Source organism: Trachypithecus francoisi, unplaced genomic scaffold (assembly GCF_009764315.1).
Source record: "Trachypithecus francoisi isolate TF-2019V2 unplaced genomic scaffold, Tfra_2.0 Lachesis_group20, whole genome shotgun sequence".
Classification (NCBI taxonomy): Eukaryota; Metazoa; Chordata; class Mammalia; order Primates; family Cercopithecidae; genus Trachypithecus; species Trachypithecus francoisi.
The window spans coordinates 45175466-45191523 of NW_022681466.1; the positions used below are offsets into that span (position 1 = coordinate 45175466).

The 16058-nt window shown below is 38.4% G+C and overlaps 2 protein-coding genes across 12 annotated transcripts in view; both read left to right on the top strand.

The window, feature by feature from the left end:
* CDC27 (cell division cycle 27) overlaps positions 1 to 16058 on the top strand; it is a 506999-nt gene that overhangs the window by 112547 nt on the left and 378394 nt on the right. The gene's annotated exons all lie outside the window — the stretch shown is intronic.
* Positions 1 to 16058, top strand: part of NSF (N-ethylmaleimide sensitive factor, vesicle fusing ATPase) — a 145021-nt gene that overhangs the window by 46420 nt on the left and 82543 nt on the right. For all 4 annotated transcript variants that reach the window (XM_033184116.1, XM_033184115.1, XM_033184114.1 and 1 more), the window contains exon 9: positions 12888 to 13087. In XM_033184116.1, coding sequence (XP_033040007.1) covers positions 12888 to 13087 — 200 coding nt within the window. The remainder of the gene's footprint in view (positions 1 to 12887; positions 13088 to 16058) is intronic.

The window sequence follows — 16058 nt, forward strand, 5'->3', positions numbered from 1 at the left end:
TAAAATAAAATACACAAATATGCAGGTGATCTTGCCTAACTACAAACACATGGCATAGAACCCTTTATTCCTGCCTACACTTCCTTTGCCTTCCTCCTCCCTCAGTCCACAAGCCCAGATCTGTAAAAGAGGAGGTCTAATAATCCCATTTCCGAAAGACAGTATTTCGTTAAATTTATTAATTTCTTTTATCCAAGCATTTAGTGATCATTTTTAGATGACCTTTACCATATATCTTCAGATGCTTTCACCATCCCCCATAAGAATTTTTACTGAAATGAATTCTTGAAATGTTTAAAACTTTGTTACTTTCTTTCTTGTTCCACAAGTAGTTATCCCTTCCCAGTTACCTTTCTTTTTTAGGTCTGTGGAGTCATGATTCATCTATCCCCCTTTTTCTTTGTTTTTCATGCATTTGTCAAATTTATTATTGAATACTCCTAAATTTTTTTCTGCTTTTTTAAAATCATTTGCTTTTTTCTTTTTCATTGCTTTAGTCAGTTACCCTTGCACTACAGCAGTAACCTGTTTATTATTTTCCTTGCCTTTACTCTTCTTCCTTTCTATCCTGGAATATTTATTTCAAAGCTTACTCGACAAAACTACCAGATTCTATCAGAGAACATCAAAGGAATCACAGCAGCTCAGTATTGCAAAGGATCTTAGCCATCCAGTTCACATACCTGTTTTTTATTTGAATCTCTTCTACATTTCTTTCTATTTATTATTATTACTGAGATGGAGTCTCACTCTATTGCCCAGGCTGGAGTGCAGTGGTGCGATCTTGGCTCACCACAACCTCTGCCCCCCTGGTTCAAGAGATTCTTCTGCCTCAGCCTCCCAAGTAGCTGGGATTACAGGCGTGCGCCACCATGCCCAGCTAATTTTGTAGCTTTAATAGAGACGAGGTTTCACCATGTTGCCCAGGCTGGTCTCGAACTCCTGACATCAGGTGATCCACCTGCCTCGGCCTCCCAAAGTGCTGGGATTACTCATGCCTGGCCCTCTTCTGTATTTCTGCTGAGTAAGCTCTGCCAGGTTCCTTAGGCTAAGCTTAAGTTCGTCCAGTGACAGGAATCTCACTCTCTCCTAAGGCTACATTCCTCTTTTGGACAACTATAGGTTTAAGTTTAGTCTTCCTTATGTTAAGGTAAGATGCATTTGCTTTCATCTTCTCCTACAAGCTCTGGTTCTTCCCCTGAAACTACACAGAACGAGCATGATCCTACTTCTTTATGAAAACTCTGTAGGTATGAAGAAAGCTGTTGTCCAGACCTCCCTGCAGATTCCTCTTTTCTCTAAGCTAATTCTCCTAAGCTTGGTTGGTTTTTTCCAGCCAGTCTTTTTAGCCCTTTACCATCCTATTCACATTTCTGTGAACTTTAACATTTGTGTATATTAACGTTAAGCTGTGAAACCTAGAATTTAGTGGAGCACTGCAAATGTGGTCTCTGTTGTAAAATAGATCAGAACTATTTATTCTTTATTTAAAACATTAGTCTTTTAATGTAGGCCGAAATTGTGCTAACGTTTTTGACATCCACATTCTATCTTAATGCTTATTTAATTTATTAATGAATGAAATTTCAAGTCATCTCTCACAAAACTATATCTCCCCCAGCTGTACTCAAGTATGGAGAACATCTATTCTTGATAACTTTTATCTTGTTAGAATAGCTCTTTTCTCTTCTATAGCTACAACTTGTCAGTGTGTCATTATCAGCTTATGATTTAATTGAGGCTATAGAACATATACACTAAAAAAAAAATAAGCTAAGAACTCTTAGAAAACAATGTAATGTAGTGTCAGTTGTAACTGTGAATGATGTTTTTCAAAATATGTCCTCTGGCCTACGTTAGAGTTACCTAGGGCCCTTGTTAAATATTAAGTTTCACTCCAGACGTAATTAATTCAAATTTCTAGGAGTGATGTCTGGAAATCTGCATTTTAACAGGCTACATTGGACACTGGTGCATATTGAAGTTTGACAGCTGCTACTCTAAGTACTGAAGGATTGAGCCCAAAGATATGATCAGAATTAGGTGGCATTAATAAAGGAGGTGATTTCTGGGGACAGAATATGATCAGAATTAGGTGGCATTAATAAAGGAGGTGATTTCTGGGGACAGAACTTCATGTTAAGAGTAAGTAGAAATTCCAGGTGTAGGTAAAGAAGAAATAGTCTGCTAGGGAAGATATTTGCTAGGCTGAAGTAGGGGCTCAATAGAACAGCACATAAAAGGAGTTAAAAGCTATAAGGGACAGAAGGAAAAAAACAAAGAAAGGAAAAACTATAAAATTCTGAAACCAGTAAGCATACATGCTGCCAGTTGGCAGCAATGCAGACCTGCTATAGAAGAAGCATGATCTTTGTCGTCAAGAATTCATGAAATACCAGGCAACACCCTATGAGGGAGTGTAAGAGGGTGGGGGTGTCAGCAAAGATTAGTTGGGAGCATTGCTACGCACATCTCATCTTTAGTTCTAGGCTATCTAATAAGAAAATCTATATTAAATCTAAGTTGACTGATTTGGATATAGACCAGTCAGATGGTAGACAGCTTGCACATCTGCTTAGTGCTCAGGAAATAGGCTGTTTTCACTATCATAGCAAAACTCAGAGTGCCCTTGGCATTTTGAAGTTGGTGTCAACAGCAAGTCTCTACCAGACAGAACAGTGCCGCGAAAATGGATGGTCAAAGACCTGACTGCCTAGATGGTATCAGGAGTAGTAGTCTTGGTCTTAAATATTTCCATTTCTTAAAGATTTGTTAAGTGTACAGATAAACAAGTGTAGATGATAACCTATTTTAGATGTTGATTGACAGTCTTAAGGCCGGGCATAGTGGCTCACACCTCTAATCCCAGCACTTTGGAGGTCGAGGAGGCTGATCACTTGAGCCGAGGAGTTTGAGACCAGCCTGGGCAACATGGTGAAACCCCATCTCTACAAAAAATACAAAATTAGCTGGGCACGGTGGCGTGCACCTGTGATCCCAGCTACTCAGGAGGCTGAGGCGGCAGGATGGCTTGACCCTGGGAAGTGGAGATTGCAGCAAACTGTGATAGTGCCACTGCCCTCCAGAGCCTGGGCAACAGAGTGAGACCCTGTCTCAAAAAAAAAAAGGTTTTTGAAATAAACAAAAGGCCCTCCTATATAGTGAGTTGATGAAAGTCATGCTGTTAGATTAAATAATCGTATTGTACTACTGAAATGGTAAGTCAAGTAGAACTAAGAAAATACTCATGACTCTAGTTCCAATTTACAGTTTTCAACAGAACCATAAGAGAAGTTGAAATTATGGAAACTTAAATGATCATATATTAATTTGTGGGCAGGCGCAGTGGTTCACGCCTGTAATCCCAGCACTTTGAGAGGCTGAGACGGGTGGATCACCTGAGGTCAGGAGTTCAAGACTAGCCTGGTCAACATGGTGAAACCCCATCTCTACTAAAAATACAAAAATTAGCTGGGCATGGTGGCACGCACCTGTAATCCCAGCTACTCAGGAGGCTCAGGCAGGAGAATTGCTGGAACCTGGGAGACGGAGGTTTCAGTGAGCCGAGATTGCGCCATTGCACTCCAGCCTGAGCAAGACTCTCTCTCAAAATAATAATAATGATAATAATAATTGTGATTATATTTAAAAGATCAAATATTAATTTGTGATTATATTTTCTACAAGGGCATGCACTATTTAAAATTGAGCACTCAAATCTGGTTTGCACAACTGCACAGAGAAGCTTGTAAAACTATCAAATATGTCCTGACTTGCCACTAGTCTTTTGATAGCCTCCCTCTTTGGCAAACATGGCTAATCTGTCTGCATTTGTACTGGAAGCCACTTGGGATTCCTCTTTAAACATCAGTCATTGTTCAAAACCCACTTCACACTTCTTTCTCTCTTCATAGATCATGTTGCCCCCAAAATGAACTAAACACTCTTAATGCTAATTTGACAGAGACCACTTCTAATTTATTATCATCCTGCTTATTACTCTTGTATAAAATTAGTGTTTGCTATAGTTTTTTCTCCCTTTGAATACCTCAAAGCTGACGTGACAGTTTTTCCTCAACGCAGCTTACCTCTGATAACATCCAGAAAAAATGAAGAAAATGTACTGCTTTGTAAAATAGAAGAGCTTAACAACTACAAATTTGTCACTTTTTTCAGATGTTTCGAAAGACTGTAAACAGTAAACATTGCTGTTTATTTCTCGTGTTTCAGAAGTAAGGCTATGTATTTTTATTGAGCTTTTACAATTTATATATAAGATATAAGTATTTTTATGAATCATTTTCATCAGTGGGGCTGGATATACCTATCATAGTGGATACAGTCCTATTTTGACTTTTAGATCAGAAATCACTTTCAGCTATTTGTAGCACACCACTTAAAGCCTATTGAAGTTCTCCCCACCAAAATTTGTACTATTATAATCACTGGATGTCAACACCTGTGGCTCAAACAGTATTCAAATTTTGTATATTGTTGGAGGATTGCTGATTTAACTGAGAGTTGTAGCTAGAAATAAGGTGAGAAAGAATATACGGGTAATACTAATCCACCTCAAACTAAGAGGCAAAGCATGGAGGATGGGCTATGTTAATCTAGCATTGCCAAAACACTTTTGGATAAAGTACCCAGAAATAGCCCCAGTTCCTTTCACTAGAATCAGCTCATCCCAGGTGAATGCCCACAGAACAGGGTGTGTGCTTCCCAAGAAAGGGCAGTGACCGCTTTCCGATGTCTGGCAGTTAGGGACGATGAGAGTAGTTGCAATTGGGGGGATAAAGGGGAACTTTGGAAAATAAATATACTTATCGTGATAGAGGAGGCGGGAGAAAAGGTCAAGGGCTGTACACATGTAGAACTGATAATCATGGTAGTTTGGCTTCTATGGATGGGTACATGTTGACTCTTAAGTGAGCTTAGAAAGCTTGAGAAATCAGTATGAATGAACTGTTTGAGGCGTAAGAAAGGAAGGCAGGATTTAAAAACTTTTTTTTAATTTTGTGCAAATTTATGGGATACATGAGAATTTTTTACATGTATATAATATGTAGTGATCGAGTCATGGTATTCAAGGGACCTGTCACCCAAGTACAATATATTCTTATTAAATATAGTCATCCTACCCTGCTATCAAACATTGAATTTATTCCTCCTATCTTACTGTACGTCTGTACCTTTAGCCTACTTTTCCTTAGCCTCCCCTGTCACCCTCCCCAGTCTCTGTTGTCTACTTTTCCACTCTCTACCTCCATGTGTTCAAATTTTCTACCTCTTACATATAAATGAGAACATCTGATTTTTGTATTTTTGTGTCTGGCTTATTTCATGTAAGATAATGACCTCCACTTCCATCCATGTAGCTGCAAATAACATGATTTCATTGTTTTTATGGATGAATCATATTCCATTGTGTAGAAGCAGGCGAGATTGACTCTGATAGTAGTCTAGCTGGAAGAGAGGCTATAGCTACAAATAATCTTGACTTACCAAAACACTAGTAATGCTTGTGAAACTGCTATAGTCCAACTCATTTACTACTATGTTAATTTGGAGCTTGAAGTTCATCAATGGAATGGGTACTATAATTTGCAAAGTTCAAGTGACAGTTATGGTGGATAAAGTTTTAAGGAGCAGATGGTCACAATTGTCAGTCTCAGAAGTAATTTGGTAAGTAAAACAGTCATATGTTTGGAAGTTTTTTGGTTACCTAATTGTGATCTAATTGTCACCAGTTGGGAGTCTAATTTCATTTCATCACTCATCTGTAGCAAGGTGAGAGAAATAAGCTATTATTAATTAATAGCCAATATTTACGAGCTCTTACTATCCACCATAACATATGCTAAGTGCTTTATGTGCATGATACTTAATTATAATAACTTCCTGAAGTAGTTACTATTATTATTTCCAGCTAGTTAGTGGAAGAACCAGGATTTGAATCCAGGCAAACTGACTGCAGAGCCCTCACTTTTAACACTACACATAAAACTGAATTTATTTAACACAAAACACTGTCCTTTAGTCTGAGATTGTGTCTGTTCTGCCTTTCAGTATTAAAATGTACTTTTTATATGAAATGGTGATGATAGACGATGTCAGGTTTGATTTTCTTTTTTTTTTTTTTTAAGAAATCTTTACCTTGCACAACTAAAACTAAAACAACCCAATGACAGCACTGCTCTCCAGTTTAAAAAAAAAAAAGAAAAAAGTTCTTTTGCTATTTGTGAAATCTAAGTTTGAGAACCGCTGACTAGAAAAGTGGGACTCTTAGTAATTTTTAAAGCTCTTTAGAGATTTTTCACCTATTTTCTGATTTCAACCTCCTTGTTTTCATTAACTTTTTCCTTAAGTCCACCTCAACCACTCACTCTTCGGTTATACACAAGACTTTGTTTGCATTTCCTAGCATTTCTCCTGTTCCCAACTCCAGCAACTTGGACCCCACTGGAACCTCCAGTATAATTTACTCTATCACTTCCCAATCTTTTTGTCCTCTCTTTCCTCTTTCCCCAGTTTAGCCTCCATGGTCTATCACATATATCCTCTTTGCATATACCCTTAGCAGCCTTGCTCCTCGTCTTCTGTATGTGTCAAAGTCCCATGTGTTTCTCACCTACCTGCCTACTCTATGCCAGAACTCTCGCTGTTAAGCATGGCTTTAGAAAAACACAAAACCATGGTGTCTGATCTCATTTTAAATTTATGAACCAAATCTCAAGTGAACCCTCAGTATTTCTTGGAACAGGTATTCCTGGTATTCCGTCTATATTTCCCTAGTTTAATCCATTTATTCTCCTATTCTCTGAGATGACTAGTTCTTCTTCTCTATTCAGCTCAACCCCCAAGCACCACTTCTTCCATCCTTACCAGCAGCTGATGACCTGGAATCTTTACTTCACGGAGAAAATAGAGGCAAACAGAAGAGAACTTCTTCATCTTCCTCATCTTCCCACCACAAGATGTATCATTGGTTGAATGAGAGAAAGACTATGATGTCCTAGAACTTCAGTTACTCCTATATTCAATATAATTAGCAACTTAAATTCCAAAACCATATATATAAATCGATTTTTGGCCATTTGAGATTATGCTCTTTACTACCACCTTCTTTTCTCTTATTATAACCAAGAGTTGTTACTACATTTGTGCCTCATCCAAATAAAAAGTAGGTATTTTTTAGAAAATGATTAACAGGAGCAATTAGTAAAACAAGCAGTAAAATACCTGGATACAGGAAATTGAGCCAGGCTTGCTGGCATGCGCTTGTCCAAGCTACTCGGGAGGCTGAGTTGGAAGGATCGCTTGAGCCCAGGAGTTCCAGGTTATAGTGTCACACCACTGAACTCCAGCCTCAGTGGCAGAGCGAAACCCTGTCTCTAAAAAAGTACTTGGACATAGGATATTAAGAGAAGAAATGCTTTGGAACTGTGTTTGATTATACCCTTAGCCCACCTTAGTTCTTACTTAAGTTATAGACGAAGGAGAAAAGATGGGAATCACTTAGAAATGAAGGTTAAGGCCTCAAACTTTGTGGAAAAGGGAGGAAAAAAATGTTGAAAACAGTCATGTGATAGTTTTTACCTTATACTTTTGCTGGGAAAATTAGATAATAAAATGGAGCTATAAATATGTTGACTGCACATTACATTCATTTAATCCTGTTATTTACCTCATATTGCTAACCTTTAAAATTCAGATTTGAAAAAAAGAGATAGGTGAAACCAAAAGGTCAACATTTGTATGCCAGCTTAGATGAAATTGTATTTGTAGAACTGAATAAGAATCTATACCCTACCTAATACTGTGAATTGCTTATGTAAATACAACAAAGGATGGTCCCTTGATTACCTGAATCTTATAGGCTGAGTTCACTTATGTAACAGCATCCGTCTGCTCAGACACATTTTCCCAACTTCCCATGTACTTTCCAAACCATTACCATGTTTCCCAGTATCCTCTCTTCATCCCTCATTTTGTTGATGATCTAGGTCCTGCTTCACATAGGCGACAGAACCCAACAGAAATAACCTCAGCTTTCTTCTTCCTCTTCCCTTTATTTAACTATTCTCAGAAGGAGAGGTGTCTTCACAAGCTCCCCCTCTCCATTCCTCCCCTGTTGCCAAAGTTCCTGAAAGTGTGGTCTCCATACCTGCTTATGCTACTTAGTTTTCTTCTGAGTGAAAGGAAGGAACCTCAACCCCAAACGCTCTGACCGTGATTGAAGACCCTGTGGCCTAGATCGGCATGTATTTCTTGAATTCTAAACCTAGTGGTCTCTTTCCAGGCCTCATCCTCTATCACTACAGCATTTATCTCTGTTGTCACATTCTTGTGCTTAAAACTTTTCACAGCTTTTCATGTACCCAGGGCAGGCATTCAAAAATATTGAAGCAGTAGTTTTGATGTCTTCTCTGAGCCTTCACCAGTATTTTTAATGGGCATTACTGCCTAAATCTTAAATGCCTTATAGCCAAAACCAAGTAATGATTTCCTGTGCTCTCCAAACTGATTCCTCTTCCTCTTGCTATTCCTTGGTATCGCTGAGGTTACCATCATTTTATCCATGTACGCATGCTAGATGCCTTAAGGTCATCCTTGACTCCTCTTCATTCTCTGGTTTCCATTTGGTGTCTAAGCTTTGATGAGTATTTCCCGCATCTTCTTTTCTCTTCCTACTATTTCCTGTGACTCTTCCGTTTATTGTCTTTTGTCTGGATTATTTCAGTAATACGTTCAGGAGTTTCTAATTTGGATTCCATGGATGGACCTCAAAGGATTAAAGAACACTCTCAAATTTGTATGCAAATTTTTTGTGCATATGCATTTTCCTGGGGAGATCCATTAGTCTGTTCTGTGGGAAAGAGAGGAATAGAATGAAAGAAAATGACAATTTAAATCAGGTCCACTGATTTCTCTTTCTATACCTGCCCTTTGCTATTTAGGTCACTAACCTAGGGCACTTATCTCTGAGTAGTGAGATGGCATGTAAGACATTGAGAATAAGGCAGCAGCATTAGTCAGTCCAGCTTGGCAGTCAGTTCAGCAGCCAGAGATCAGAGGCTCCTCAATATCAGATCCAGGCTTTAATATTCCAGAGAAGCTCAGAAGAAAGCTGGGGTATCAGCAGGAACAGAGGTTGTCCTCCTGAGGCACCTGGACCCATTTGTTCCTGTGCTTCCAAAGGACTTAGAGGGGTATGAAAACTTAACTGGCAAGAATCCAAAGTCAGCTAGTGAGTTGGAGTCCCCAGAAAAAAGTTCAGAACATTCCCCCAGCTAGCCTCTTCTTGTTTGCCTGTTTGGTCTCTAGTTCTTTCTCCACTCTACCAACAGAGTTAGCTTTTAAACACATACCTCCTGGTGCTCCTTCCATGGTTATCACTTACACCTGAGGGTGATTACATAACTCACCCAAAAATGTGGGGTTTTAATCACCTATGAAACAGGTTAAAAACTCATGGTCATGGTTTCAAGGCCTGCCAGTTAGGAGCCTGCCAGCCTCGTCTTCAGCCACTGCCCGCTCCTCCCCTCCAAGGCTCTGGCTACAGCAGGTTACTACCGGCTATTTCAAGAGAACAGTGTCTGTGTCCGTATCCCTATGCCTTTGATCATTCTAGCCTCTCTCTTTGGGGTGGCGTTTCCTCTCCATTCCCTGTGAATCTCCTACTCATTCTTCCAGGCCCACATTGGATGTTAGCTCTTCCCCTGAGTCCGTTCTTAATTTTCTGCCATCACTTTGGCAGAATCAGTATCTCTTGGCTAGAGTCCAAAAACATTTCATACATATCTCTGATAATGTCATATTATATTGTAGATAGCCTATTTTTATTTCTGTCTTTCCTACTAAGCCAGAAATGCCCTACAGGTAGGGACTGTCTTTTGCATGTTTGTATCCCTAACACCTACCTTTGCATCTAGTCTAAACATGAGCTTAGTACCCTTTTGTTGAATGGAGTTAGTTATAAAGAGTTTTTATGACTCATTTAAAATTAGAGACCAATGCTTATTTAGTAAGTCAGAATAGGCTGTAATAATAATAGTAATAATAAAGTCCCATTTCCACTGCTTATTCAAGTAACAGCTTCCTTTGTGGAAGTAGATTTTGAAAGACTTTACGTGTCAGTGTATATTTTTGATGTGCTCATTTGAGATCCTAAAAGAATTATAGTTCTAATGCAGACTAGAGCTTCTATGACATTCCTGTTGGTGTTATATTAAATATATTCTATTGTTTCACGTATCTATATTATATATAAAAAGTTGCATGGATATGCATTCTGTCTCTCTTTTAACCTTCAAGGTATATTTTGTGAATTATTTTATAATATCTGAGTAAATTTAGTTCAGAACACATTAATTTGAGCATTTTCCTTGTACAGAAGCATAGTTGCAAAGTTAAGATTCTTGTGTTTATGTTATTTTGTTTTGTTAAATTTGCAAAGTCTCAGTCATTGCAAATGTGTTTTTTTAGGCATTTAAATTAGCTCAACTATGAAAGTAAGCACAGTCCATAAATTAAGAGCTTCAAATAATTTTTGAAAATCGTCTTCTGTCCTTCATATTCTTTGAGTTTTGTAGGAAAAGAATCAACAGTTTACTTATTCAGCCTCTCCTGAAGTCCATAGTAGGTGCTGGACATTATGCTGGGTGAATGAGATCGTACTTGGACTTGAATAGTTTACAGTCTTGATAGCGAAGAAGCCATGTAAACAGAGAATTGCAATATAAAAACTTGCAGGAGAGGAAGGAAGACTACTTTGAGAACCGAGAATAGGTTGAGAATGGATGAGTCTGCTGATCAATTTATAGATAAAGAAGCAGAGAGGTGAAGTCTTTTTTTTTCTTTCTTTTTTTTTTTTAATATGTGAAATAGGAACCTAGGTTATCTCTAAGAATTCATAGCAGGGGGTAGCTCTTGAGAAGAACATGAAGAGCTGGATAATTAATAAGGAGAATTAGAGATGAGCTAACAAAGACAAGTAAAGAGTGGCATGCACAACTGAGAAAGCAGTGAGCATAGGACTGAAACTGGATAGCATGAAATCCTGGAGATAACTGTCAGTAGCACAGAGGTGTAGTTTTCTCCAGCTGTGCTCTGTGGCCAACCTGTAGTGCAATAAAACCATATTGTATTCAGGGACTATGGGGTGGTTATAACATAAATTTGCAAAGGCCAAATAGTTAAAAGTCCTTCAAAGAAAGCATGGCTTACTAGGGAAGGCAGGCAGTATGGTTAAGAGGAAGTTTATAAACTTGGAGAAAATGTAGACGTCAAGAAGTTAGAGATCAGAAGGCCTAGTGCTTTGTAGGTACTCAGAAAACCTTCATTTTCTCCTTTCTGAATGTCTTCTCTCTATGCATGTTTCACCACCACCACCTGCCCCAGCTATGGTTTATACATATGAATAGTTTCAAATCATAATGGTAACAGTTGGCTCAGAGGGCAAGATTAGGAGCCAGACTTCTACATCCTCATCCAGTGTATTCCTGTAACTTAGATGCTGGTAGTGCTTGGTGGTATTGGCCTCTAGGAGAAGCTCAAGACTTCTCCTGTTATCTCCCTACCACTCATACTTGAAGGGTGAGTCAAAGGCCAAAAGCATTTTATTGGGCAGTGACTCTTAGGGAAGGGATTTACTCTGTGGTGCGAAGGGTTAAGACTGTAAGCCATCAAGTGTTTCCCCTCCCTCTCCATGCTCAACCAAAGGCACAGATCTTATTACTTTCAAGGATTTAAAAAGGAGTCTTTTCTCAGCAAAAAGAAAGAAGTAAAGACCAATTCTGACAGCCCAAAGGGTCTTCCTCCTCAGAATCTAAAATTTCTGATAGAGTTGTTTGCATCTTGTGATTTTATGTGAGTCATCAAATGTATTGTGCTTTTTTTCTTAAAGATGTACTTTTTAATGCTTCCATTTCAAATAAGGACAAACCATTTTCCATAGAGACACACTATTTATATTGCATTTTCAGAAATTTCCCTTTTTACCCATACTCAGGAGGTGACACTGAAATCTAATAATTTATTATTTCACAGAGTGCTTTTTTGGGTATAGTATAAAGATATAATTTTAATAACTTTTGGGGTACAAGTGGTTTTTGGTTACATGGATGAATTATATAGTTGTGAAGTCTGGTATTTTAGTGCACCTCATTGTCCAAGTAGTGTACATTGTACCCAATATTAGTTTTTTATTCCTCACTTCCCTCTCACTTTCCCCACTTCTTAGTCTCCAAAGTCCATTACTCTGTATGCCTTTGTGTACCCATAACTTAGCTCCCTCTTATAAGTGAAAACATACGGTATTTGATTTTCCATTCTTGAGTTACTTCGCTTAGAAAAATGGCCTCCAGCTCCATCCATGTTGTAGCAAAAGATGTTATTTTGTTCTTTTTTATGGCTGAATAGTATTCCATGGTGTGTGTGTGTGTACACATATATGATATATAATAATTATATATAATTTATCATTATACGTAAAACGAGGCAGATGTTTTATTTTGTAGGGACAGGGTCAACAATGTGTTTCCCAGGCTGGTTTCATGCTTCTGGGCTCAAGTGAGCCACCACACCCAGCCAAAAATAAGTAATATTTTCAGAGTAAGAAGTATTTGTCCAAAATGATAGCATGAATGTGCTCTCCCAAAGACCTTTAACTGGCAGCATTGCCCCTCAAGCATTCGCACAGTTAGGGGAATTGTTGCTGGATTTTTGGGTGTATATTCTTGTTCATGGCTTATGGACATTAACATATGTAAATGGCATCACTGTGTTTTTCCTAAAGTGCATATGAAGCAGGAAGAAAACTTTGCTTTAGAGTCTTACTTGGATTCTAGTTAGCTGATATAAGACTGTTTTCTTTTCCTTTTCAGGTTGTAAACATGTTAAAGGCATCCTGTTATATGGACCCCCAGGTTGTGGTAAGACTCTCTTGGCTCGACAGATTGGCAAGATGTTGAATGCAAGAGAGCCCAAAGTGGTCAATGGGCCAGAAATCCTTAACAAATATGTGGGAGAATCAGAGGCTAACATTCGCAAACTTTTTGCTGATGCTGAAGAGGAGCAAAGGAGGGTAATGTGAACATTGTCGCTATATAATGAATGAGACCCAGAGTTATGGAGGCAAACTTGTTACTTTGATTTATATTTTGAAGCAACTTACAGATAAATTTACCTAGTACCTAGGTTATATATGGCACTGCACCAGGGACTGTGGGAGATTTACGTGATGAGCAGATGTTGTTACCCACATATTCCTATAAACAAAGGTAGGTGATTGTGTAAGCCAGAGGTTTTGCAAAAACAGGTCATGAATATATTTTCAGGTGACGCTTTTATTCCATATTGCTTCCAGAGACTTGTGCTCATTTATCCTTTGGAAGAAAAGAGGAAATGAAATCCATAAATAGACTTATGGAATCGTATTGTGTAAGGTTCACATGCAGAAAGCTATCTTACTTAGTGCTGAATCTTGCTCAGTTATAGAGTGACAGGATTGAGTTGTCAGAGCTCAAAGGAAAGCTTGATTTGAGTCTCAGAAATGAAATTATTTAAAAATTAAACTAGAGTTTACTAATTCTGTTAGTTTTACACGTCAACTTGACTAGGACATAAAGTGCCTAAATATTTGGTAAAACATTTTGGTTGTGTCTGTGAGGATGTTTCTGGATGAAATTAGCGTTTGAGTTGATAGACTGAATAAAGTAGATTGCCCTCCCTAATGTGGGCAGGCCCCATTCAATCAGTTTAAGGCCTGAACAGCACAAAAATGCTTACTTTCCTGCAAGTAAGAGGGAATTTTGACTTGCCTGGTTGCCCTGAGTTGGGACATTGGTTTGGATGCAAACTGAAACATCAGCTCTTGCTGGCTTGGAGGCCTTTGGACTGGAACTAAATAATGTGTGTGTGTTCTCCTGGGTCTCCAGGTTGCTGACTCCAGATCTTGGGACTTGTCAGCCTCTGAAATTGTAGATTTTTCCCAAGGAATTGGCTAAAACAATTATGGAGGCTGACATGTGTATGTGGGTGTGTATGCGTACATACATATTCATAGAGATTTATCATAAAGAATGCACACACTCACACGAACATTCTACTGGTTCTGTTTGTCTGTTCTGATTAATATCCTAATACTAACATTTTTTTCATTGACAGAAAGTTTAAAAACAATGCCATGAGCTTTCTGGTTCTAGTAATACAGTAGACTAGGTAACCAGAAAACCTTCCTTCTATAAACACCTTCAAATGCTAGGTATACACTGTACCCCTTAAATATGTACAATTATGTGCCAATTAAACACAAAATAAAACTTTAAAAAGTTCTGGGTAAAATATAACTAAAATTATTTTAAATGCATAATTGAACTCTTCAGAAAGAAAACTGAATCTCCAGGAAATTAGAGTCGTAAGATATGCGCTGTAGCTTTTGGTTTCATAATGTATGGGTTTGGGTTTTAGTACCCACTAGGGAACAGAAAGTGAGTCCTTGAATCCATTTACAGTGTGGACTAGGAACTGGTACCTTCAAACAAGTTGTGTCTCTATGAAAAGCATGGACTAGAAAATATCTGCCACCACCAAAGGGAAATTAACTAAAAATATTTAACTGCTTGGGTTCTGGAATGGAAGCTGGGAAATTTGCTACGGGAATACTTTTTTTTTTTTTTTTGAGGTGGAGTTTTGCTCATGTTGCCTAGGCTAGAGTGCAGTGGCGTGACCTTGACTCACCACAGCCTCCGCCTCCCAAGTTCAAGCAATTCTCCTGCCTCAGCCTCCCGAGTAGCTGGGATTATAGGCATGTGCCACCATGCCCAGCTAATTTTGCATTTTTAGAAGAGATGGGGTTTCTCCATGTTGGTCAGGCTGGTCTCGAACTCCCAACCTCAGGTGATCTGCCTGCCTTGGCCTCCCAAAGTGCTGAGATTACAGGTGTGAGCCACTGCGCCCGGCCTCCCATGGGAATTGTAAACCATGGATCCTTGTTCATGCTGGTTTAGAATTTGAATAAATATATGCTACCTATGTAGCCTGAAACCCCAAGCTGAGAAATTAGTTTAAAAAATTATTCGGGTGCAGTGGCTCATGCCTGTAGTCCCAGCTACTTGGAAGACTGAGATGGAAGGGTCACTAGAACCCAGGAGTTCTAGGCTGCAGTGAGCTATCATTGTGCCGTTGCACTCTAACCTGGGTGACAGTGCAAGACCCTATGTTAGGAAAAAAAAAAAAAAAATTAGTCCTGGCCTAGTGATAGCATAAGTTGTCAGATATAAGCAAACCCCAAGGGGTACTCCAACAACCTAGGCTGAAAGGAATAGAAAAAGTAGTCATGAAAATTTAAAACTCAGCAACCAAATTTAATATAAGACTACAAATTTCAGCTGAAGAGAGAAGTGGTAAACAGAAGAATAAACCTAAAGAGATCACCCAGAATGTAGCACAGAGAGATAAAGGGATAGAAGAGATGAAAGTTGAGATGACAGAGTTAAAACGAGAAGTCCAGATAGAATAGTGTAGAGGCATTATTCAAAAAGAGAATGACTGCGAATGTTCTAGAATTAATAAAAGACACAAATACTCAGATTCAGGTAGCACCATGAGTCCATATGGGATAAATGAAAATTAACTTATTTCTAGACTTGTTATAGGAGAATGCCAAAGAAAAAAAAATCTTAGTAACAAAAGAAAGACATGGAGATGACTTACAAAGGGGTATCCATTATGCTGATAGCAAACTTTTCCATGACAGAGAGAACAAAAAACAGTAGAATAATATCTTCAGAGAGCTAAGTGAAAATAATTGTCAACTTAAAAGTTAATACCCAGCTTAATTCTCATTCAGGAATGAGGGTGAAATAAAGACTTTTTTTCTTCAGGCAAAGGATAATAGAATTAACTAGTTGCAGAAGCTTGTTGGAAGATTATGAAGTAGGATGTACTGAGACTGAAGGAAGTTGAACCCAGAAGGAAACAGTAGATCCAAGAAACGATGAGCAATAAAATTGGTGAAAATATAGATAAAGTCTGGGAGTGCTACTTCTAGTAGT